The sequence below is a fragment of the Eutrigla gurnardus genome, assembly GCF_963514095.1.
Source record: "Eutrigla gurnardus genome assembly, chromosome: 7".
NCBI lineage: Eukaryota > Metazoa > Chordata > Actinopteri > Perciformes > Triglidae > Eutrigla > Eutrigla gurnardus.
The window spans coordinates 3,858,207-3,882,792 of NC_139921.1; the positions used below are offsets into that span (position 1 = coordinate 3,858,207).

Genomic DNA, 24,586 nt, shown 5'->3' on the forward strand with positions numbered 1-24,586 from the left:
CACAGCTGCAGCATCATCATAGTTTATAATTCCTTAGTGAATTTAGCAGGAGCATTTTCTCCAACAATGAACAAACAGTTTAATATGTTTTTTATTTGTAATATGTTAAATACATTATGTTTTCTATTCTAATCTGTGTGTGCTCTGTGTTTCATGTTGATGGTTTTCACTGGACAGCCACTATTTGCTCCAGTCACTAATGCATGTTCCTCAACACGACAAGGTTCAGTCTAAAGACAAAGCCATCCCGATATACTCCATTCATTTAAGTACATTTACACAAGCATTAATACATTTACAACAAGTACAAGGAGGAATGAACCTGACTGATTACAAACTGCTGTTTTCATTCACATCTTTGCATCAACTCTGAATGTAATCGCACCGCTTTGTGTTTGTTGTGAACAGTTTCAGAGACACAGAGACACTGATCCAGACCAGACTGTAAACCCAGGATAAAGAGGTTCAGTGAATGTGGTGTTGAAGGTGTGGAGGTGGATCAGTTTGTTAGAGGAGACTCTGTAGAAGGTCAAAGTGCCAGCAGGACAGTCCAAGTACACTGCTACCACACCAGAGGAGGAGGAGGAGGAGGAGGAGGAGGAGATGAGTGTTTCTTTGCTTTTGTGATAGACACAGTAACGACCACCATAACAATACAGACTCCAGGACTGATCATTCATTCCAAACCCAGAGTCGTTTCCTCTCCTCTTGATTCCTCTGTAACTCACTGATATATGAACCCCTCCTCTCCACTCGACCTCCCAGTAACAGTGACCAGTCAGACCGTCTCTACACAGCAGCTGAGGCCGTGAGACAAATCTGTCTGGATGATCTGGATATGACTGGTCGTCTGACACACGTGTCACCTTCCTGTTGGTGTCGTCCAGTTTGAGGTTTCTGCTGACTGTGTTTGTGTCCAGTTCCAGTTCACAGACATCTGATGGAGAGAACAAACACAATGCAGCTAAAGGTTATTGTTGGAGACAGTTGGGTGTTTTTTGGTTTGTGTTTTGAAAGCTTAATAAATATACTTTGGGTATTAGTATATGACATCACAAGGGGGCGGTAACTTGATGGTGATGGGTCACGTCATACATTTCATTGATAAATAGGACACCGGTGTGTAGTGGTGTGTGTTTTGTTGGATCGCAGAGAAAAACACAGTGTTGGGGAACTAGCAGGAGCAGATTCAGTTAATTATAGATAATTATTAATATCAATACTCAGTCTCAATATAAAGGAGTTTGTACTCAAATGCCAATATTTAATAACTATTAGAATATGAGTACAAACAGTTGAAGGATATGTGAATTATTTACATTAATAATTATTATTAAAAAAAAAGAATGATTGACCAATCAGGTGAGGCTATGGTCACGACACTGTTCCCCTGTGATTGGTCAGGACAGTGTAAAGGGAAGCCACGAACTCGTTGGCATCAGGCCAATCAAATCACAGTATGTGTTATCGTCAACGTCAATGAATGAAATAACGGAAGATTTGTTGCTTTGTGTTCATCTCTTGATAAACTAGTTATTTTTTTAAGCGCGATTATGGAGCATTGATGTAGATCTATTTGCTCTGAATCCGTATTGATTTTCACTGAGCAGTTTGTGCTTATCTATGAAATTATATATCCAGTCGATTATTGAATAGCTTTTCAAGAATTTTGGAGAATTGTGGCAATAATGAGACCGGTCTGTAATTTGTGAATTGGTGTTTGTTCCCAGATTTGTACAGAGGTATGACTTTTGCTATTTTCATTTTTTTGGGGAAATGTACCAGTTTGGAATGATAAGTTACAGATGTATGTGAATGGTTTTGTTATTCACTCAATCCCATTAAACATGAACCCCAGTTCCTCAGTCAGAGATGGAGACACAGTCTGGAGCTGTTGTCCACCTGTCCGCACCTGAGAGTCCAGTCTGATGTCTGTCCATCTGTCCTCACCAGAGAGTGTCCAGTCTGAAGTCTGTCCATCTGTCCTCACCTGAGTGTCCAGTCTGATGTCTGTCCATCTGTCCTCATCTGAGTGTCCAGTCTGAAGTCTGTCCATCTGTCCTCACCTGAGAGTGTCCAGTCTGATGTCTGTCCATCTGTCCTCACCTGAGAGTGTCCAGTCTCCAGTGTGGACCCTCCAGTCCAGCAGACAGCAGCTTGACTCCTGAGTCTCCTGGATGATTGTAGCTCAGGTCCAGCTGTCTCAGATAGGAGGGGTTGGATTCCAGAGCTGAGGCCAGAGAAGAACAGCCGTCCTCTGTGATCAGACAACCTGACAGACTGAAGACACACACTTCTGTCACTTCTGGGGACTTTACATAGACTTATGTCCATTTGTCCACTTTTTAAAATGAGAAAAAGTGATATTTGTCTTTTGCTGTGTTGATGTTGTACTGGGTGGGATAAGCGTGGCTGAGTGATGGACAGAGATGCACAGAGGAGGACGTTAAAAGAAAGACAAGAGACGAGCTGAAATGATTGAGAGAGAAATTGAAGCGTTAGAAAAGAGAAGAAACAACAGTTGAAACAGTCTATGTGGTCTGTCTTCAGACCTGGTGTGCCAACAAAGATCTGGTATTGATTTTAAACCATCTAGCAAAGAAAAAAGGCTGTAATTCAATAACATTTCAACAATGTTTATAGTTTTCATGTTGAACTGGAGGAATTATGAATAACAAGTACTCTGATAATAACAGTAAAATACAAAACACAGCTTTGAAAATGTGCTTCTTAAAGTGATGGTTCTGAGTAAAATGCACCCTAGGTAATTTCCACCATGACATCCAGCCAAATCCCCCCTCGGAAGCATTTTTAGTGATGGTCAGCATTGGTCAAGATAGGGCGATCAGCCGAATGGCTTAGTACTGGCGCAAATGGTACATTATGTATATCTCGTAAATAATCCCACTAATGATGCATGGAATGTTACCAAACTTCTGCAGTAGTAAACGAGGCATTTGAAAGTTTGTAAGTACACCAGGAGTTTATTTAAAAGAACACTTGCCTGATAGCTTCTATCCTCTGCTGCTAACGCTACCGCTGCCTAGACGCCACTTCCGTGTTTACCAAGCTGTTGCCATGACGCGAGTTTCACGCGAGAGTATGAAAAAGTTTCGCTGAATTTTTATAAATGCTTGTATTATCAGGTCAACAAGTGATGACAAGTGTTGACCTGATAATACAAGCATTTATAAAAATGCAGCGAAACTTTTTCATACTGCCAGTTGCAAGAAAAGAGTCCGTCTTGATTCCAAGCTCTGTTCTCACTGTCAGCGTTTCTCTTTGAGGGCAGCCATGTGAACTTATGTAGTTTCTTTGGCAGGTTCCCCAAAGATGTCGATGTGTAGGTTGGTGATAAATGAATCTTCGGAGTCAGGCAGGTGGAATAAGAATGATCTTTATTTAAACAGGTATCAAGCCTGCGTCTGAAACGTGTACGTGGCCACACTCGGTCGTTCCGAATCCCTAGCAGAGTCCTTCCTACAGTCTCTGCAAATGTTCCACCTGGGAAGTCCTTTCTTGCTCTCGAATCTAAGGAAATCCAACTCTCCCTACCACATGTCTTTTAAAGCCCTCTACTTCCTGATCTGCCTTCTTCTCGCTCATCCTGACACCTTAGTAAATTTATCCTCTTCCTCTCCAATGGAAGAGAGGTTGCCACGCGCTCCATCCTAAAGCTATATTTTGTACTTATACTTATCATGTTTTGCTCAGCCATTTAGGTGGCAAAATTATACTTAGTTACTCCTTTATATGGGCTTTGTTTCCTGAAGCTGGTGTGTAACGCACACACAAAGACATCACTAATTTATGTCTCGGGGCCTCATCAGACAGCTAAGCTTAATTTACAGCTAGGCCTCGTCTCATCTTCCTCCTAACCTAAACATTCCTTACACCTTCGCTCATGCAACATCTGGGTATAGTTAAGTCCCAACTAGAATGTGTTGTTGTTTTTCAACTGACCGTTGAACTGACCAGATAATTCATTTATCTATCGGCTCTAGATTTCACTGACCTGACTGACGTTTATCACCTCCACTCTCTGATCGATCTGTCAGCTGTCAGTGAGTCTCGTCAGTTGTCACCATAGAAACGTCACTCACAGAAACTCTTGCACAGATTTGATTAAGTTCAGAGTTAACGTTTCACCCCGTTGCATTACTGGGTAATTAAGTGTTTGTGAGTAGCAACCAGTGAGATGATTTAGCCTCCAACCATCTGAACCAGTGTAGTGATGCTAACGCTGCAGCAGTAAAATGGAAACGCTCCGTCATCATTTCATAATTCTCAATGATCTATCAGTTATGGGTCTGGTTCCAGATAGGACGGGGTCTGGGTCTGGATCTGGGCCAAGCTCCACCTCTTAGTGACCCTTGCTATAGAGGCTTTTAAAATCATTGTCATCATAAATGTGTGTGCACATGTTGGTGTTAAAATGGCGTTTTGTCTCCGCCGTGCAGACGAGTTAGAAGCTTTAAACTTTGAATTAAAACTGTCAGCAGCATCAAAATGTCTGGTTGGTTCATGTTCAGTTGTCAGAGTTGATATTCCAATCAGGCATCAACCTCTGGTTCAGAAAAGTGAAGTCAAGCCTGAAGGTCCTTAAAGCTGCATTCTCCCTGCTGGCCACTAGGGGGTGTTTTCATGAATAATATGTCTTCATTGCATCTGCATAGCTTTGAGTCTGCATGTGGGTCCTCCCTGCTGCTTCAGCCACCGTGACAAGAATATTAGTTCATTTCATATAAAACTCAATAAACTCAACTGTATAGAAAGTGGTTCAAACTGGCTCCACCTTGACAGCAGAGACAGTCTGGTGTTGTAGTTCAGGCTCACATGTTCATGGAGTGACGTTCACAAACGTAGACTGACGTTTGCAACAGCATTTATAGACACCAGGTGGATTTATAAAACTATTAAAACATCGAACGGCAGGGAAAAGATAAACAAGAGGTTTGGTTTTGACAAAAGTTTTGTTTTGTTAATTTGCTGGCAAGTCGTTAGCAGCAGAAACAGTATTTCATCAGCCATGTAAACAGATTAGTAGCAGACGTGTCTTTTTAGGAATACGTGAATATAAATAACTGAATATTTGGTGCATGTAAACGCATCATTGAAAGCTTCATAGGTAAACTTCTCAAAGTAGTTGAATCTGACCTGAGAGTTTCCAGTTGACAGTGTGGACTCTCCAGGCCAGCAGACAGCAGCTTCACTCCTGAATCCTGCAGGTCGTTGTTACTCAGGTCCAGGTCTTTTAGACTGGAGGACTGGGAGCTGAGAACTGAGGACAGACCTTCACAGCTTCTCTCTGAGAGCTTACAGCCACTGAGTCTGAAGAGGAATCAGAAATTAGTGATGAAACAATTACAAACAACTGTTCATCACCTCAGGTTCTAACTGACATTTTTGTCATAATTAAGTTATTCACATATTCTTATTCTATGACAACTTAGTAACATTATGTGAGGTGTTTTATTTAGGAAACAAAAAGGTTCTATTTCCGAAGTCAAACCACCTTGGTTCTCTAAGGTTCTACTTGTGAGCCAATCAGCAGGTCAAATGCACACAGGAGGACCAATCGCGTTCTGCTTCTTTGTCATGTTGCTGTGGTTGCTCAGTGGCAGCAGCAACAAGGAGCAGAGGAAATTAGCATTATCCGGGTAGAATGAACATATGAAGCTAGCATAAGCTGGCTAGCATTACCTGATCTGGTAATATAAGGAAACTAGCTGGCTGGGGTTAGCTGGTCCAGACACCCAGGCCCTGGGGTCCGTGAGCTTGGACTAAGGCTGACCTCTGGGCTCTGTCATGGGCCAAGCCCACAGCCTGGCCTCCCTCCCTCGCAGGTAATTATTATCTGGTGGTTTGAAGGACACTGTAGGTAGGGCAGGAGTGTACCTATGTTCCCCTGCTTTGTATGTGACCGGGGAACATCTTGTCTATTGTTGAAAAAGGGTCCTATGTTCCCCAGTCTGTTATTTTTTCCACCATCAGTGCTAGACCAAATAGGCCTAGATGAGGAGAGATTAAGGCTGTAAATTGTCTTTTCTCGACAGTTTAAATAAACTAAACAAAATATGTGTTGTGACCGGGGAACATAGGACCCTTTTTTGGAAAAAATGGGGAACTGAGGACCCGGGGAACATAGGGATAGCGCCGGTGGGGCCCTATGAAATCCGTTTTAATTTGTGCCAGATTCCGTTTCCCAAATGTTTTCAGTTTTAATTTTTCTAAATTCTGTGTTTTACAATTTTAGAGCATTTTTCTCGTCAAATGGTGTCTAATCATGTGGCTGATGAATCAAAGACATTTACTGAAGAAACATTCTAGTAGTTCTAATTCTAAATCCTTGTCATTCAGAGACAAATGTGCATAAATATGCAAGTGTTTGTGCAATTATTTATGGAGGAGTCACAATATACCGCCCACTATTTGAAATCCCCCCCGACTTTTACCGTCCAAAGTCAGTGAATCTGTCGATCCTATTTAAGTTTCACTTTCAGTTGTGAATCAGTTCATTTCTGAATGTTTCTGATGTGAGATTCTGTTTGTAGCTGCTCATCACGCAGATTCTTGTGGGTCGAGTCATTCTTATGTCAACAAAACTCAGAGAAAAGTTAGAATAAATGTCTTCGACATGACTATCGATCACTGTGTGTGTGTGTGTGTGTGTGCCCCGCCCCTCTGTGAAACAGACAGAGAGGAGAGACGCTGGATGAAACAGTGAGCGGTGTTTTTTCTTTTCTTTCAGCAAAGGTGACAAACACTTAATGTTAGAGAAAGCATTGATTTTTATGTATGTCAGATTACCAGGTGCGGGGCCACAATAATCAGAAGTTACTCAGAAGTTACTCATTACTCGAGTAGTTTTTTCACTAAATACTTTCTTACCTTTACTCTTAAAGTGATGGTTCGGAGTAAAATGCACCCGAGGTAATTTCCACCATGACATCCAGCCAAACACCCCCTCGGAAGCATTTTTAGGGATGGTCAGCATTGGTCAAGATAGGGCGATCAGCCAAATGGCTTAGTACTAGCGCTATGGTACATAGTGTATATCTCGTAAATTTCCCCACTAATAATGCATGGAATGTAATCAAACTTCTGCAGTAGTACACATAGGGTCTGTACTCACAAAACGGGGCATTTTAAAGAAGGCATAAACGAGGCATTTAAAACGAAGAAGAAGAAGAAGCTGGGTAAACACGGAAGTGCCGTCTACGCAACAGCGGTAGCTTTAGCAGTAGAAGCTATCAGGCAAGTGTTCTTTTAAATAAACTCCTGATGTACTTACAAACTTTAAAATGTCTCGTTTTGTGAGTACAGACCCTATGTGTACTACTGCAGAAGATTGGTAACATTCCATGGATTATTAGTGGGGAAATTTACGAGATATAAACTATGCACCATTGCGTTATTACTAAGCCATTCGGCTGATCGCCCTATCTTGACCAATGCTGACCATCGCTAAAAATGCTTCCGAGGGGGGATTTGGCTGGATGTCATGGTGGAAATTACCTAGGGTGCATTTTACTCTGAACCATCACTTTAAGTAACTATTTGGAACTACTTTTTACTTCTTTACCTTTTGCAGTTGGGAAAACCAATCAAATGGTTCAGAATGCAGATAGAACCTTGTAATTCCAAGATGGTTTGTTGTTGTTTTCTGAATAAAAAACGATATTTACAGAGCTTTTCTGGAGGCTTGGACCACCGGCAGCAGCCTCAGAAGAGCCTCCTCTGAAGCAGAGTATTCCTTCAGAACGAACACGTCCAGATGTTTTTCTGATGACAGTAAGATGAAGGCCAGAGCTGACCACTGACCAGGAGACAGTTTATTGGAGGAGAGACGTCCTGAAGTCAGGGACTGTTGGATCTCCTCCACCAGAGAATGATCATTCAGTTCATTCAGACAGTGGAACAGATTGATGCTTCTCTCTGGAGACAGATCCTCATCAACCTTTCCCTTGATGTACTGGACTGTTTTGTTTTTGGCCTGTGAGCTACTTCCTGTCTGTGTCAGCAGACCTCGTAGGTGTTTCTGATTGGTCTCTAGTGACAGACCCAGAAGGAAGCGGAGGAACAGGTCCAGGTGTCCGTTTGGACTCTGTAAAGCCTTGTCCACAGCTCTCTGGTGCAGATGTTTTAGTTTATTTGTGTCTCTATCGACTTTAGACCCAGAGAAGGTTGTTTGTTCTTCTGCCATCAGATTGACACCAGAGTTGACGAAGGTCAGATGAACATGAAGAGCAGCCAGAAACTCCTGAACACTCAGATGGATGAAGCGGAACACCTGGTCCTGGTACAGTTCTCTCTCCTCTCTGAAGACCTGTGTGAACACTCCTGAGTACACTGAGGCTGCTTTGATATCGATGCCACACTCTTTCAGGTCTGGTTCATAGAAGATCAGGTTTCCTTTCTGCAGCTGCTCAAAAGCCAGTTTTCCTAGAGACTTAATCATCTTCCTGCTCTATGGACTCCAGTGTCCATCCGTCTCAGCTCATCCATCATACTTGACGTTCTTCAGTTTGGACTGAACCACCAGGAAGTGGGTGTACATGTTGGTCAGGGTCTTGGGCAGTTCCCCTCCCTCCCTGGTCTTCAACACGTCCTCCAGAACTGTAGCAGTGATCCAGCAGAAGACAGGGATGTGGCACATGATGTGGAGGCTTCGTGAGGTCTTGATGTGGGCCATGATCCTGTTAGCCTGCTCCTCATCTCTGAACCTCTTCCTGAAGTAGTCCTCCTTCTGTGGGTCAGTGAACCCTCTGACCTCTGTCACCATGTCAACACACCCAGGAGGGATCTGATTGGCTGCTGCAGGTCTTGTGGTTATCCAGAGGCGAGCAGAGGGAAGCAGTTTCCCCCTGATGAGGTTTGTCAGCAGCACATCCACCGAGGTGGACTCTGTAACATCAGTCAGGATCTCGTTGTTGTGGAAGTCCAGAGGAAGTCGACACTCGTCCAGACCGTCAAAGATGAACGCAAACTGGAACTCTTCTAACCTGCAGATTCCTGCTTCTTTGGTTTCGGTGAAGAAGTGATGAAGGAGTTCCACCAAGCTGAACTTCTTCTCTTTCAGCAGGTTCAGCTCTCTGAAAGTGAATGGAAACGTGAACTGTATGTCCTGGTTGGCTTTGTCTTCAGCCCAGTCCAGAGTGAACTTCTGTGTTAACACTGTTTTCCCGATGCCAGCCACTCCCTTTGTCATCACTGTTCTGATTGGTTCATCCCTTCCAGGTGAGCCTTTAAAGATGTCTTCTTGTCTGATGGTTGTTTCTGGTCTGTCTGATTTCCTGGATGCCGTTTCAATCTGTCTGACCTCATGTTGGTCATTGACCTCTGCAGTCCCTCCCTCTGTGATGTGGAGCTCTGTGTAGACCTGATTCAGGAGGGTTGGGTTTCCAGCTTTAGTGATGCCCTCAAACAAACACTGGAACTTCTTCTTGAGGTAAGACTTGAGTTTACGTTGGTACACTGGACCAGCGGTTCCTGAATAAACAACAAAGGAACCCAGTTAGTGGATCCTACAGACCCTTTAACTAGTGATGTCCAAATGAGGCTTCATGAAGCATTTTCTTTATTTTCTGAGCCCAATAGATGGCGCTCTCTGTTCAACAAAGGGTTGAAGGCCGATATATTTCCATTGCTTTCAACCCTTTGTTTAACAGAGAGCGCCATCTATTGGGCTCAGAAAATAAAGAAAATGCTTCACGAAGCTTCATTTAGACATCACTACCTTTAACAGTCTATGAACAAGCCATGTGTTAGAGCCATGTATTCCTATAGTCCTCAGTAGTAGTGACATCATGAGCTTCTTTCATGATTAAATCAAACTATTGGACACAAAATCAGGTTCAGCTGATGAAGTGAAAATATAATAAAATAACAGACATTTACAAAACACACAGAACTGGAGGGACATAACACTTTGAAATGCAGCTGCAAAGCTCAGTGAGTCAGTGGAGCGCTGGAGAATAAAGAAAGAGCCTCTTGTATCGCATCACTGACCTCCGGTGGCGTCTGCTGGTCACTACAACACATCACAATACAGCATCATAGAAAGAGACGTTGTTGATGACGGTGTTGAAAATAGTACCGTTGGGATTTCTAAATATCCTGGTATACCGTAATCCTCCACGCTGAGACGCCACCATTGAAAACATGGAGGTGTCCTCGTAGAAGCCTGTTTTAAATACATTTTTTGGTTTCATCTCCCAACAATTTAGTTCCTAGCTGAATGTCACGAGTAAACACGGTCACTGGGTGAAGTGCAGCAGATTAATTGCAAATTTCAAGAGAATCGTTCACTTTGGTGTAAAAGCATGAAATTTGGCACAGATACTCTCTAAGGGTCACTTTTTGGGAAAAAGTTGTTGGCCACCCAAAAATTCAAAATGGCGGCACATTTTTTCAATATGGCCGCTATTTATGTCAAATGCTCATTATGTCGATCGTTCAAACTATGATGTAGTGATGTCCAAATGAAGCTTCGTGAAGCATTTTCTTTATTTTCTGAGCCCAATAGATGGCGCTCTCTGTTCAACAAAGGGTTGAAAGCAATGGAAATATATAGGCCTTCAACCCTTTGTTGAACAGAGAGCGCCATCTATTGGGCTCAGAAAATAAAGAAAATGCTTCATGAAGCTTCATTTGGACATCACTACTGTGATGTAGGCATAACATTTTGTGAAAATACTCTCTTAAGAATGTTTTTTTGGAGAACAGTGCTTGTCCCTGAAAAAAAATCAAGATGACAACCATTTTTCAAGATGGCCGCCATTTCTCTTAAATCCTTACATCAATTTATCAAATGATGATGCTGTCATCAAGACTGGTACAAATGTTCTTAAAGGAACATTCTCATGGAAAAAGCTGTGTGCCACTCAAAAATTCATGATGACGACCATTTTCAAGATTGGCCACCATTTCTGTCAGAGCTCAATGTAATGTGTTAAGGAAGGTTTTGTTTAATAGAGTGAACGTCATTACACAACCAGGGCACACTGGTGACTTCACTGCTGTGGAACTCAGCATGGGGTTCCGTGTCAGCTGATCTAGTTTTACTTAGACTGTAGTTCTTGACTAGTAGTAATAGTATAGCTAAGTTTAGTGTCCCAAATGCTGTCTAACAGCCCCTCATCAATTAGCTAGTAATTTATGTAGTTAGATAGCCGCATCTGAATTGACAGGTTGTGCCAGCGCGGGAGAGCCGAGCCAAGGGTAAGAGGGGCAAGACTTGTTCATGTATGCTTACCTGGAAGGTGTACCGATCACACAGGACTTAAATAGCACTGAATGAATGATCGGGCTAGGTGTAGGTTACCCAAACCTAGTTGTATCCCATACATAAATGTGTACTATGTCTATGATTCAGGTGGTAAAAGGATAACCGCTCGGCCTTTATCATACAACAAACTCCCAAAATGTTAAATGAAAGTCACAACTGTTGCAGTACAACTGCTTCTCCTGGTACAAAGAGAGAGCAGCTGCCCACAGGTATTCAAAAGACAGAGAAACTCCATTCCCAGTATATATTGGTATGTCTGTGTTAGCTAAAACCAGGAAGAGAAGTCTGTTTGAAATACTGCATGAACATGGTATGAGTATCTCATATGATCGGGTGCTAGAGATATCAGCTCAACTGGGAGATGCCACAGTAAGCAAGTATGTTGAGGAGGGTGAGGTCTGTCCACTGGTGCTACGGAAAGGGCTGTTCACCACTGCTGTCATGGACAACATTGACCACAATCCTTCTGCAACAACTGCTAAAACATCATTCTATGGCACCAGTGTCTCTGTAGTTAAAAATGGTCCTCATTTATATAGCGCTTTTATCCAAAGCGCTTTACATTGTTGACCGACATTCACCCATTCACGCAAACATTCACACACCGACGGCAGAGTCAACATGCAGGGCGACAGCCAGCTCGTCAGGAGCAATTAGGGTGAGGCGTCTTGCTCAGGGACACCAGACACACAGCTAGGAGGAGCCGGGGATCGAAACAGCGATATTGCGGGTACCAGCCAACCCACTCTACCTCCTGAGCTAATGCCCCCCGTTAATGTAATTCAGCATCCGACAAAAGAAAGCAGTGCTGAGGAGCGTCGGCAGCTTAGGTTTGGGCCAGAAAAAGTCAAGTCTGTGACAGAATTTCTAGACTTTTTCACCAACATCCACCCTGCATTTTTCAAGAAAAATAATCCTTTACCACCAAATACCCCAATGCCAAGCCCAGACACCAATGTTTTCTGGCCACAACTTGCCCTTGAGTATAAGTGGCTAGAGAAAGTAACAGTTGTGGAAGAAATCAATGATGCAGTGAACCTTACATGGTCAGCCCCCTACGACCCTGAATACAGGTTAAGCGGTAGACAATGGATGGATGGATGGATGGATGGGTGACCATCTAGAAAATGGTTGCCACCCTGAATTTTTTAGTGGCACATACTTTTTTCCAAAAGAGACTTCCTTGAAGAGTATTTCTGCCTAATTTTATGCTTGCATCACCATTGGGACAATTTAAATGATTAATATTCTACAGGACCGGTGGCCATCTTTAAAAATGGCAGCCATCTTGAATTTGGGACAAGCATCTTTTCCCATTATCATGTTTTAGAGAGTATTTATATAGAATATTATGAATATTATGCTTGGATCACTGTTTGAATCATTTATCTAATAACCATTGAATAGCAATGGCGGCCATCTTAAAAACTGGCCGCCATATTTAATTTGTGAGTGGCCAACATCTTTTTCCAAAATAGTGGCCCTTAGACAGTATCTGTGCCAAATTTCATGCTTTTATACCAAAGTGAACGATTGTCTCACTAATCTGCTCTACTACTAGCTGAAAGTCACCAGTTAACACGGTCACTGGGTGAAGTGAAACACCTGTTCCTCTGAAACGGTGGTGATCCTGTCTGAACTCTGTAGAACTTGATTCTGTTGGAATATCGATTCTGACAACCGAACACGTAACAAGCAGACATTTAGATGCTGCTAACAGTTTAAATTCACTGTTTAAAGCTTCTAACTCGTCTGGATGGTTGAAGCAAAACGACATAAACGTTGACATCATGCGTACGCATATTTATGATGACATCAGCTGTAATCGGGTCTCTAGACAACCAGAGAACCTAAACATTGAAGTTGTGTGCAGCCTATTAGGAGAAATATGAAGTTCTTCATGTTGAATCCTTCTCTTCTTTCCACCATGTTAAATCTGTTAAAATCCTCTTACTGATCTGCAGACAGTCAGCCAGCTCCTCCTGCTTCATCCTCCTCAGGAAGTGCACTGTGATCTTCTGAAACGCCTCTCTGCTGCTCCTCTGCTCTTCATCCTCACCATCCAACAACTCCTCATCCTCATTCTCCAAGCATTCTGGGTAATCTGGATTCAGGACCTTCTGGATCTTCTTCAGCTCGTTCTTCACAAAAGTGCCGATGTTCTCCTCCAGCAGCTGGAACAGAAGGATAAACTGATCATGAACTCTAAAGAACCCAACATGGGATTCATGTGTGGGTCTGAGCAGCATGGAGACCACTAGAACCTGTTCAGCATTGAATCTGTAGTCCATGTGGTTAATAGTGAAAGGTGAGCTTGTACATGTACTCACCATAAATATGGAGTCCAGGTCTGTTTGATGCTGATGGGTCAACGGAACCTCTGAGATCTGCTGAACTCTGTGGAGAAAACCAAGTTCAAAGAGTCACTAAAGCACAGACTGGAGATCAGAAGTGAACGTCGTCATGGTGACGTCACCCATTGTGTTTGGCATTTCCACGGCCATTAAACCCTAGCCTGTTTCTTCTACCACACTCCTCCCTGTGTCTAAAATCAACTTTGCAAGGTTTGTCCACCTCTTAATCTCAGCCCCAGTAAAATATATCAAGTGTTCAACTCTGTAAACCATCCTCCAAAGAAACAGGTGCAATTTCCTACACGTCATAAGTCTCCCATCTGCATATAGTTCAATGAAAATGTAAATTTATGCATGTGTGTATCTGGTGCACAGAGGCCTACTGTGTCCTAGGAAGTTCTGACCTACAAAAATTGGGGAAATATACAGGAAACATCCCTTGACTCGGCAGCGGCTGTGGCTCAAAGGTAGAGTAAGTCGTCCTTCAAGATCGGCGGTTCGAAACCCGGCTCCTCTAGTTTACATGCCGAAGTGTCCTCAGGCAAGATACTGTACCATCAGTGTGTGAATGTGTATGAATGATTCATGTACAGGCGTCTCCTCTGCCATCAGTGAATCATGAATGTGTGTGTGTGTGTGTGTGTGTGTGTGTGTGTGTGTGTGTGAACGGGTATCTGTAAGTGACTGAATGTAGTGTAAAGCACCTTGAATAGCTAGTAAGTTAGAAAAGTGATATATAAATGCAGGTCCATTGACCATTCCAGTCAATGTCCCGAGTCTCTACAAAGCTCTGTCACATAAGTGTGATGGAGCTGAGATTACTTATAAGATCTGGGACCTATCTACAGTCTGCGTGCACGAGGTAGGGAAGTCGCAAACTAAGAACTACCTTTCTGAATTACAAAATGTCGCGAGTCAAGCTTAAGCTCCAGTCAATCCGCTGCTTCCAAGCCCACACCTGGCCGCAAGTTGGGTGAGGGGCAGAGGGCGGGCAAGCCATCAAATAGTCTTCTGTTCCCAAGGCCGGCTACTGCTATCGGTGTGGTGAAGATGGCCATATAAAGACTCACTGTGACAATCTCACAAACTCTGCACTTGTCGCCGTAAAGAGGAAGCAGTTCAGCGAAAAGCAGCAAAGATGGCAGAACTCAAAGACTCCTTCAAGAAATCCTTTAAACTAGAGTCAGTTCCAGTTGAGGGGAGAACCGGAACTGTTGTGGACCCACAACGTCCCAACCACAGAAACCTTGTTGAATGTCATGAAGTAACCCAGATTACTCCCGCTGTTCCAGCCAGGTTACAGTGCACCTCTCCAGAAAAAAACACATTTTGTCTGGAGAAAGGAAGGAAGCTGCTTTGTCTCTTGTTGGTAAGTCAGAAGCTAATTGTAGATTTGGGTTTAGGCATTCTGTGAGTAAAGCTAGTTGTAACATTTAGTCTTGTGTTGATAGCTTGTTGTTTAAATTCTTGTGAAGCTATCTATGCTAAGTGAGCAATCAGCTAGTTTCAGCCAGCTCAGCTGTAGTCAATAGACTTGATTGGAGGGAGGGGTTACAGTCAGTGCATGAAGTAAACTGAGCACTTAAAAGGCTGTCACTACAGCGTCAGGCAAGCAGAACGAAGACAGCTGAACAAAGACAAGGGAGTCTATTTGTGGGAGTCTCAATGGAAGTCCATTGAGGTAGGCATAACATATCAACCCCCTCCCATCACAGCCATGTGTCTTATCCCAGTCAGGACATCACACTGGAGAAGATTTTACCAGAGACCCTTCACTCGAGGCTGTAACCCATCCAATCTCTGCTACCCACCATTCTCCACCGGTAAGGAACTTGAAGTACTAGGGGGGCTGTGGAACTGCCAGTCTGCAGTCAAGAAGGCGGACATCATTTCAGCCTATGCCTCCCTGCAGACTCTCCACTTCCTGGCCCTTACAGAGACCTGGATCACCCCAGAAAACACTGCCACTCCAGCTGCCCTTTCAACTGCCTACTCGTTTTCACACTCCCCAAGACGAACAGGGCGAGGAGGAGGAACTGGGCTCCTCATCCCATCGAGATGGTCCTACCAGGTCCTTCCTCTGGACCACCTACCCCGATCTACACTTGAATTCCACGCCGTCTCTGTCACCCTTCCTTTCAAGCTCAACATCATAGTGATCTATCGCCCACCCGGTCCTCTCTGTGACTTTTTATATGAGATGGATGCCCCCCGAGCTGCTCCCCTGATGATGGCACACCACTCATCGTCCTCGGTGACTTCAACATCCACCCGGGAAAGCTGCACTCATCTGAATTCATTGACTTCTTCTCTGCATTTGACCTTACACTCTCCCCCTCTCCACCAACTCACCGGGCCGGGAACCAACTTGACCTTGTCTTAACAAGATCCTGTGGCATCTCGGCATTCTCTGTTACCCTGCTCACCGAGTCCGACCACCACTTTGTGACTTTCTCTCTCCCCATGAAGCCCACCACATCCAACCCTCTATGCCTCGAACGGTCACCAGCCGCCCAGAGCCTCATCCCACTCCTCCGTTCTCATTCTCCTCGACCCATCAGCTGCATTTGACACAGTCAACCACCAAATCCTCCTCTCCACTCTGGCTGAACTTGGCATAACTGACTCTGCTGTCACCTGGTTTACATCATACCTGACAAATTGCACCTTTCAGGTCGCATGGAATGGCTCTATGTCCAAACCCTGTTCTCTGGACACGGGTGTCCCTCAAGGCTCAGTATTAGGACCGCTTCTGTTCTCACTATACACCAGATCACTAGGTTCTGTTATTGCATCGCATGGATTCTCCTACCATTGCTACGCAGATGAGACCTAACTGTTCCTCTCTTTTCCCCCAACCTCTGACACTCACATTGCAACTCGCATCTCGGACTGTCTGGCTGACATCTCTGTCTGGACAACTGCACATCACCTCAAGCTTAACCTGAATAAAACCGAACCGCTCTTCATCCCAGGGAAAGACTGCCCTCGCATGGACCTGTCGGTTACTGTCGAGGGCATCACAGTATTGCCTTCGTCAACTGCGAGGAACCTGGGTGTAATCCTCGATGACTAACTATCCTGCACCCCCAACATCACTGCTGTGGCCCGATCCTGCAGATTTGCCCTCTACAATATCCGCAGGATTCAGACCTTCCTCACAAAGGATGCAACGCAACTCCTGGTTCAAGCACTGGTCATCTCCCGCCTTGACTATTGCAACTCTCTCCTGGCCGGACTCCCGGCCTCTGCGATTAAACAATTGCAGCGTATCCAGAACGCTGCAGCACGCCTTATCTTCAATCTACCCAAATTCTCCCATGTGAGCCCCCTCCTCCGTGACCTCCACTGGCTCCCTGTTGCAGCACGCATCCAATTCAAGACGATGGCACTGGCCTTCAGGGCCATCAATGGAACGGCACCCATCTACCTTCAAACACTGGTCAAACCTCATGCCCCGAAGCGAGCACTTCGCTCCTCTACTTCAGCTGGCCGGCTGGCACCACCATCGCTGAAATCAAACAAATGTCGCTCAGCAAAGTCCAGAATCTTCTCTGTTCTGGCGCCTCAGTGGTGGAACGAACTTCCGACTAATGTCAGGACAGCAGAGTCATCTGCCATCTTCCGAAAAAGGCTCAAGACTCACCTGTTCAGACTTCACCTCGACTCTACATAGCATGACCCACTAACACTAAAACTAACACCCCCCCCCCAAAAAAAAAACCTTACCTATAGCACTCTGATCATAGCACTGTTGCTCTTAAGGTACTACTTTACTCAGATGAGGACCTAACACTTGTTCTATTTTTAGCTCTTACTTTATCGGCAATGATACGTTGTTGTTTCTTTGTTTCCTTCTTTTGACAAATGTACTTATTGTAAGTCGCTTTGGACAAAAGCGTCTGCTAAATGACCTAAATGTAAGAGAAACACAGTAGGTCGTCGACCGTGTTGGAATTTCTTGGTATAACCTTTGATAGCGTTCTCATGTAAGCATTTCTGCCACAAGACAAGCTGTCTCCCATCTGAGCAGCTATCAAATCCTGGTCTGCAGCTGCCATCATCCCAAAAGGGATCTTTTATCGTTGTTAACCTTAACTCATGTGCTTAATCCCTCAGGGTTGTCATTCATATCATGCTTGGTGGACTCGTTTAAAATTTAAGAGACACCATGGTCATAGACAAAGGCTATCTCTCAGATCGGTGCTTTTGGTCCCTGCTGTGCAACGAATGGAATAGTATTGCTTTGTTAGTAACTACTTTGTGGAGTCATCTGATCTCTCCAGTTTATTGATGCTGCCCTTCCGTTGGTTTTGGGGATCCTGCAGTAATACATGGTTTGCAGATATCTAGTCAGTTGAAATGAATTCACTTAAAGGGATAGTTCGGAATTTTGGACATAAGACCTATTTTCCAAGTCAGCCGGTGTGTTTGAGATCTCTGGAGATGTTTTCAAGAAATTTCATTCAGTTCTTCTAGTTGCCGAGTTCGCTTGTGCTATGGCTAGCGCAAGTCAATCGTTCTAGCTAGCTCCTCATCAGAGTCATCAGAGTCTTCAAAAGTTTCAGTATATTCTCCAAAAGTGTCCATTTCTGTGAGATTGAAGAAACTAGCACTGCAGGCTACTCTGCGTCTGTAGCAATGACAGCAGGTAAACAAACTATTATAGAACCGGTAACTTATAAGTGCTAGGTGATACCACTCCGCCGCTGCCATAGCCTACTAGGAAGTATGACACGCTGTTGCTGCTGCTGAGACATAAATCCTTAAAAATGCAAGGTTGGTTTTATTTCAAACATTCTATCAACACAGATGTACATCGATAGTCTGCCGTTACAATGGATTTGCCTCGGGTGCACTGTGGAGTGGGCAAGACTATTTTTAATGCTATGCTAGCTAAGAATGATTGACTTGCACTAGCCATAGCATAAGCAAACTCGGCAACTAGAAGAACTGAATGAAATCACTTGAAAACGTCTCCAGATGTCTCGAACACACCGGCTCACTTGGAAAATAGGTCTTATGTCCAAAATTCTGAACTATCCCTTTAAGTCTGTAACTTACATGACCTTTGCTGTGATTCTTACGCCGTCAATATATGCGTGCGCTCCTCTGAAGCCAGCTTTCTTCCCTTCTTTCCTCGCCTTCTCCACCTGCGGCCATAGCTGGTTTCTGGACTCCTTGCTTTCATTTACATTTACATTTAGGTAATTTAGCAGACGCTTTTGTCCAAAGCGACTTACAATAAGTATACAATAAGCCTTCTTGTGTTAAGTCCTCCAGGATCTTTATTCCTCTTGCTTTGAGAAGCTCCGATGTTCTGGCATCCTTCCAGATCTTATCTCGATGTGATCATGACAGAAAGCGTACTATGACGCGACGGGTGGAGCGCTCGTGTCCAGAGCGAGGCCCCACTCTGTGCACGATATCCACCGTAAGAGCCAGCTGGTCTGCGATGTCAGGGGAGATTTGGCCAAACAGATCAATGATGATTTTCTTTATATCCTCCCCGGTCCACTCAGGTATCCCGGCTACACAAAGGTTCCACCATCTCGAATAGGCTTCCATGTCGTTGAATTTGTCCCTGAGCTCCATGCTCGCTTTCCCCAGGGTTGAGGTTTCGGCCTGGAGAGTGCTCACCTGGCCAGACATGTCTTCCATCCGTCCCCACAGAGCCTCCAGGGAGTCAGCGACATTTTTCGTTGTTTTAGTGTTTTCTTTAAATGCATCTTCCAGGGTTTGGAGACACTTAAGAGACTAGATTTGTCTCTTCTCAATCCTCTCAAGTAGGGGTGTAACGGTTCTGAACCGAAACGGAAAACCTCGGTTCAGAGGACTTAGGTTCAGAAACTCATTCTATCTTCCCGAACCTCGGTTCATCCCCGCCCCGACCGCACACGTGTGTCAGGTCACTCAGGTTAGTTTCATTTCTGCAAGATGGCTAATAAACCTGAGCTAGCGGAACCCCCGTGTTTACACAGCTTCTTCTTCATTGGTGTTTAATAGCAGTCAGCGTATACCTGGCTGTTTCCGTGACGCGAGTTTCACGCGAGAGTATGAAAAGGTTTCGCTTAATTTTTTTTCTTCATGAATGCTTCTATTATCAGGTCGACAAGTGTTGACGTGATAATACAAGCATTTATAAAAAATCGAAATAAAAAAATTTTTTTTTTTTGTTGTGGACTTGTTTAAAGAGAAGTGTTCTACTTGTTAATATAACTAATGTTCATGTTCTTGATATATCCTTTAATAAAATCCAGACATTTTTTCTGGAAGTTTTCCAAAAGGTTTTTAAAAACCGAGGTTTGAACCGAACCGTGAGTCAAAAACCGAAGTCGAACCGAATCGTGGTTTTGGTGAACCGTTACACCCCTACTCTCAAGGATGTTTAACGATATCAGGTCAGAGTCCTCCACCTCATCACTCTGCGGTTTTTTGCTCTTCTTGGATTTTGGAACTTCAGGTAGCTGCTCCGAAGTCGGTTCACTTCCCTCGGCAATAAGGGTATCCATGACCTCAAGTTGGTCAATCAGGCAATTTCGTGCATAGGAGTGCATCGTATTAATAAGGTTTCTTTTGTCCACTACCTTCCGTGTGATGAATCTTGCCTTAGTCCGGTATCCCAGCTCGAGGCAGAGAAGTTTGTAACGCACGTGGAGGAGGCGTTCCTCGTGGCTTTGTCTTACGGCTTCCTTAAAGTCTCTCCTTTCAATACCTGAGCAGGTTAAATGAGGTAAAGAGTTTTTAGGTTTTAAAAAAAAAGGTTTTCTGGTCATATTGCAGTGCCACTAGGACCACTGTCTTAGGACGTCATCTGTCGGTCATTTCACCACAAGGTTGTGACAGAACCCCCCAAAATACGACTTGTCAGGTTGTCGACCCGAAAGAAGATCCGACATAAGGTCTAAGTCCTGAACCCTCAGGGACTTAAACTGTGAGGGCTTGAAATGGTAGAAATACAAATGGGACAGCACTCGGTATGTCACTTTACTTTGATGACACAAAATATATTATCTAAAAGTGTTGGGTTTTATTTCACGTTTTACAGCCTGATCTGAATGTCTTCCAGACTCTTATCATCCCAGACCAGACGTCACTCAAATAATGTATTTACTTCAATAAGCTAAATTAAAATAACTGGTTGATGATTAAACCAGGTGTGTAGGCTATGATGACATGCCTATGATTTCAAGTGTTTTATGTTCCATATTAAATCTTTAATGTTAAAGTTTCTACTTAAATGTAATATTCCACACGTGTGGTGTCCTCTTTGTTTACTTTTTTGTTTTTAAGTCCTTTCCTTTTTAAGGGCTTTCCCTGGTAACCCTGTGTTTCACGTTGCAACGCTATGAACTGTGGGTAATTCCCTCAGGCAAAGTCAGCATTGATGCTGACTTACGGAAAGTGGGCATAAAGGGCACATCGAAGTCCATGAGTCTGTGAGGGAGGACGTTGGGATTTGGCCTTTTTCTCTGAGGAAGGTTCCTAACTGAAGACGTGACCCGGAATTAAACAAGTGGCCGCCATGATAAGAGCTGTTCAGATTCTCTAAATGCAAAGGAAAGGAGCTCCAATGATCCTTTCAGATCTCCTTTAGGATACAACGGACCTTCCTTTACCAAAGGAAAGGAGCTCCAATGATCCTATCAGATCTCCTTTAGGATACAACGGACCTTCCTTTACCAAAGGAAAGGGGCTCCAAAGATCCTTTCAGATCTCCTTTAGGATACAACGGACCTTCCTTTACCAAAGGAAAGGAGCTCCAAAGATCCTTTCAGATCTCCTTTAGGATACAACGGACCTTCCTTTACCAAAGGAAAGGAGCTCCAATGATCCTTTCAGATCTCCTTTAGGATACAACGGACCTTCCTTTACCAAAGGAAAGGAGCTCCAAAGATCCTTTCAGATCTCCTTTAGGATACAACGGACCTTCCTTTACCAAAGGAAAGGAGCTCCAAAGATCCTTTCAGATCTCCTTTAGGATACAACGGACCTTCCTTTACCAAAGGAAAGGAGCTCCAATGATCCTTTCAGATCTCCTTTAGGATACAACGGACCTTCCTTTTCCTTTAAAGAAAGGAGATCACACCGACCTACAATTCTTTGTGAGAGCAACATTTCAAGTGCCACACACCTCGGCCGTTCATGAAAACAAACGATATGCATATTTAACAATTACTTTCATGCAGACATATAGTAATTGGAATTGTGTTGATAAATGTGTCTATTATAAGTGAAGGAGTTGCATTCATGAAGGACCCCAAGTTGCATTTATGGACAGTTTGCAGTCTTGGTTTTGGGACACTCTGGTGTCTCATCAACGGCCCTAACTTTACCCTCAGGATCTACTTTTAACTCACATTCTTTGTATTATTATTAGTTGCCCAGAGCCGAGATGCAGCCAGCGGACGCTTCTCTTCTTCCAAGCCTGTTGGTGACGCCGGATTCAATTCAACGGAGGTTCACTGCAGCAAAGTCACCATTTATACCCAGACACGTTCACATGCATCATGCAGCCGTCTTCATCAGCTGGTCTGTGTATCTCTGGACACGAAGACGAGTCCTTGGGAACACAACATTCAGCAGGCCTCCTGCACAAGTTATACCAAGTTCAACTGATGCAGGTATTAGAAATAATAACACAGTATAGAGATAATAATGGGACTAATCTCCACATTCAATATACTATAGTATCAGACTGTACTTGGGGAAATGAAACAAACATCAGCCCCGTTTTCATTTTCATGACGAGGCATCTTTCACATCGTCACACTGGTTTTAAAATATAGTTTAATTAAACTTTTGCTAAAATATCAGTTCAAGAACAGTTTATTCTCTTTAAAATGCAATTTTATTTATTGTTCCATATCATAACAAAAGTTATGTCATACATGTTTTCACATACAGCAGGACTAGAACACCCTCATGATGTTCAAAGTCCCAACATCACCCAAGAGCAAGCGTTATAAAGCGTTGATGAATGGAAAATCACAGCTGCAGCATCATCATAGTTTATAATTCCTTAGTGAATTTAGCAGGAGCATTTTCTCCAACAATGAATTAACAGGGAGAAAGACAAGGAGAATTGAATTTTTTTCATTCACATCTTTGCATTGACTCTGAATTTAATCGCACCACGTGAACAATTTGCTTTGTGTTTGTTGTTAACAGTTTCAGAGACGCAGAGACACTGATCCAGTCCAGACTCCAAACCCAGGATAAAGAGGTTCAGTGAATGTGGTGTTGAAGGTGTGGAGGTGGATCAGTTTGTTAGAGGAGACTCTGTAGAAGGTCAAAGTGCCAGCAGGACAGTCCAAGTACACTGCTACCACACCAGAGGGGGAGGAGGAGGATGAGATGAGTGTTCCTTTGTTTTTGTGATAGACATAGTAACCACCAGCATAACAACTCAGACTCCAGGACTGATCATTCCTTCCAAACCCAGTGTCGTCTCCTCTCCTCTGGATTCCTCTGTAACTCACTGATATACGAACCACTCCTCTCCACTGGACCTCCCAGTAACAGCGACCAGTCAGACCGTCTCTACACAGCAGCTGAGGCTCTAAGACAAATCTGTCTGGATGATCTGGATATGAATGGTCGTCTAACACAAATGTCACCTTCCTGTTGGTGTCGTCCAGTTTGAGGTCTCTGTGGACTGTGTTTGTGTCCAGTTCCAGTTCACAGACATCTGATGGAGAGAACAAACACAATGCAGCTAAAGGTTATTGTTGGAGACAATTGGGTGTTTTTTGTTTGTGTTTTAAAGCTTAATAAATATACTTTGGGTATTAGTATATGACATCACAAGGGGGCGGTAACTTGATGGTGATGATGGTCACGTCTTACATTTCATTGATAAATAGGACACCGGTGTGTAGTGGTGTGTGTTTTGTTGGATCGCAGAGAAAAACACAGTGTTGGGGAACTAGCAGGAGCAGATTCAGTTATTAATAGATAATTATTAATATCAATACTCAGTCTCAATATAAAGGAGTTTGTACTCAAATGCCAATAATTAATAACTATTAGAATATGAGTACAAACAGTTGAAGGATTTGTGAATTCTTCACAGAGAAGAGGTTGATATCATTCATTCTTATACAACATTAATAAACACAGCAGTATGTTCATAAGGGGTTTATTAACAATAAACAAAGAAACATACACTAAGTCCAAGTGGCCTATCTAACTAAATACTATACAAGTGTGTGTGTGTGTGTGTGTGTGTGTGTGTGTGTGTGTGTGTGTGTGTGTGTGTGTGTGTGTGTTACAAGATGGCGGCTGTGGGTGTCGACCAGTCAGCCATGTGGAGTGGGGGTGTTCTTTGTGGGAGGCCGTGTGGTCCTGCCTGGAGAACAGGTTTCTATATATGTGTATAATTAGTGTAATATATGTAGAGCCGTTAGGAAAGTTGGATTAGTGAGAACGCAACCTGTCTGTTCTAGATCACTGATGATTAGCAGACAAAACAAAATCACTACAAAATTACATCGTTGGTCGTAAAAATATCACAGTTTGGTCTTAGAGCCCCAGTCGGAACATTGTTTTGATGATATTCACTGAAGTCAACATTATGCTCCGATAGAACAACATAAATCATCTGGTTTTAGAAAAAAAAGCGTGCCTCTACGTGCACGTAGAGCCTGTTGTTTGCTTTGCAAAAGACAGTATCTACACGGCCTGAATCATCCTGTCCAATCAGCACGCAGGGCTGTGTTCGTGCATACACAGCCCCTCTTCCCTCGGGTCGTACCACTATCACGGGGGAGGCGGAGGGAAGAAGCAAGAATCTTCCGATTCCTCTGTTAAAAACCGAAACGAGGAGGTCCAAAACAACCAAGGAAATGAAAACACCGGTGGAAAAGAAGGGAAAAAAGAAGATTGCGACGGTGCCCGTGATAAAACCAGAGTCAACATAGGACCCACATTTCAAAGGTGG

At 43.6% G+C, this 24,586-nt stretch overlaps 2 protein-coding genes across 2 annotated transcripts in view; both read right to left on the minus strand.

Annotated features, from left to right (window-relative positions):
• The window catches only part of LOC311016319 (uncharacterized protein), a 558,990-nt gene that overhangs the window by 75,571 nt on the left and 458,833 nt on the right, over positions 1-24,586 (minus strand). The window contains exons 22-23 of the mRNA XM_084013943.1: positions 5,158-5,331; positions 2,107-2,280 (exon numbers count right to left, since the gene is read on the minus strand). Coding sequence (XP_083870069.1) covers positions 2,107-2,280; positions 5,158-5,331 — 348 coding nt within the window. The remainder of the gene's footprint in view (positions 1-2,106; positions 2,281-5,157; positions 5,332-24,586) is intronic.
• Positions 307-23,500, minus strand: LOC311015815 (neoverrucotoxin subunit alpha-like; the record flags this gene model as incomplete). Its single annotated transcript, XM_084013258.1, has 3 exons — positions 307-356; positions 22,749-23,335; positions 23,494-23,500. 2 exons carry the CDS (start codon positions 23,498-23,500, stop codon positions 22,818-22,820), a joined length of 525 nt encoding a protein of 174 aa, XP_083869384.1. The 3' UTR covers positions 307-356; positions 22,749-22,817.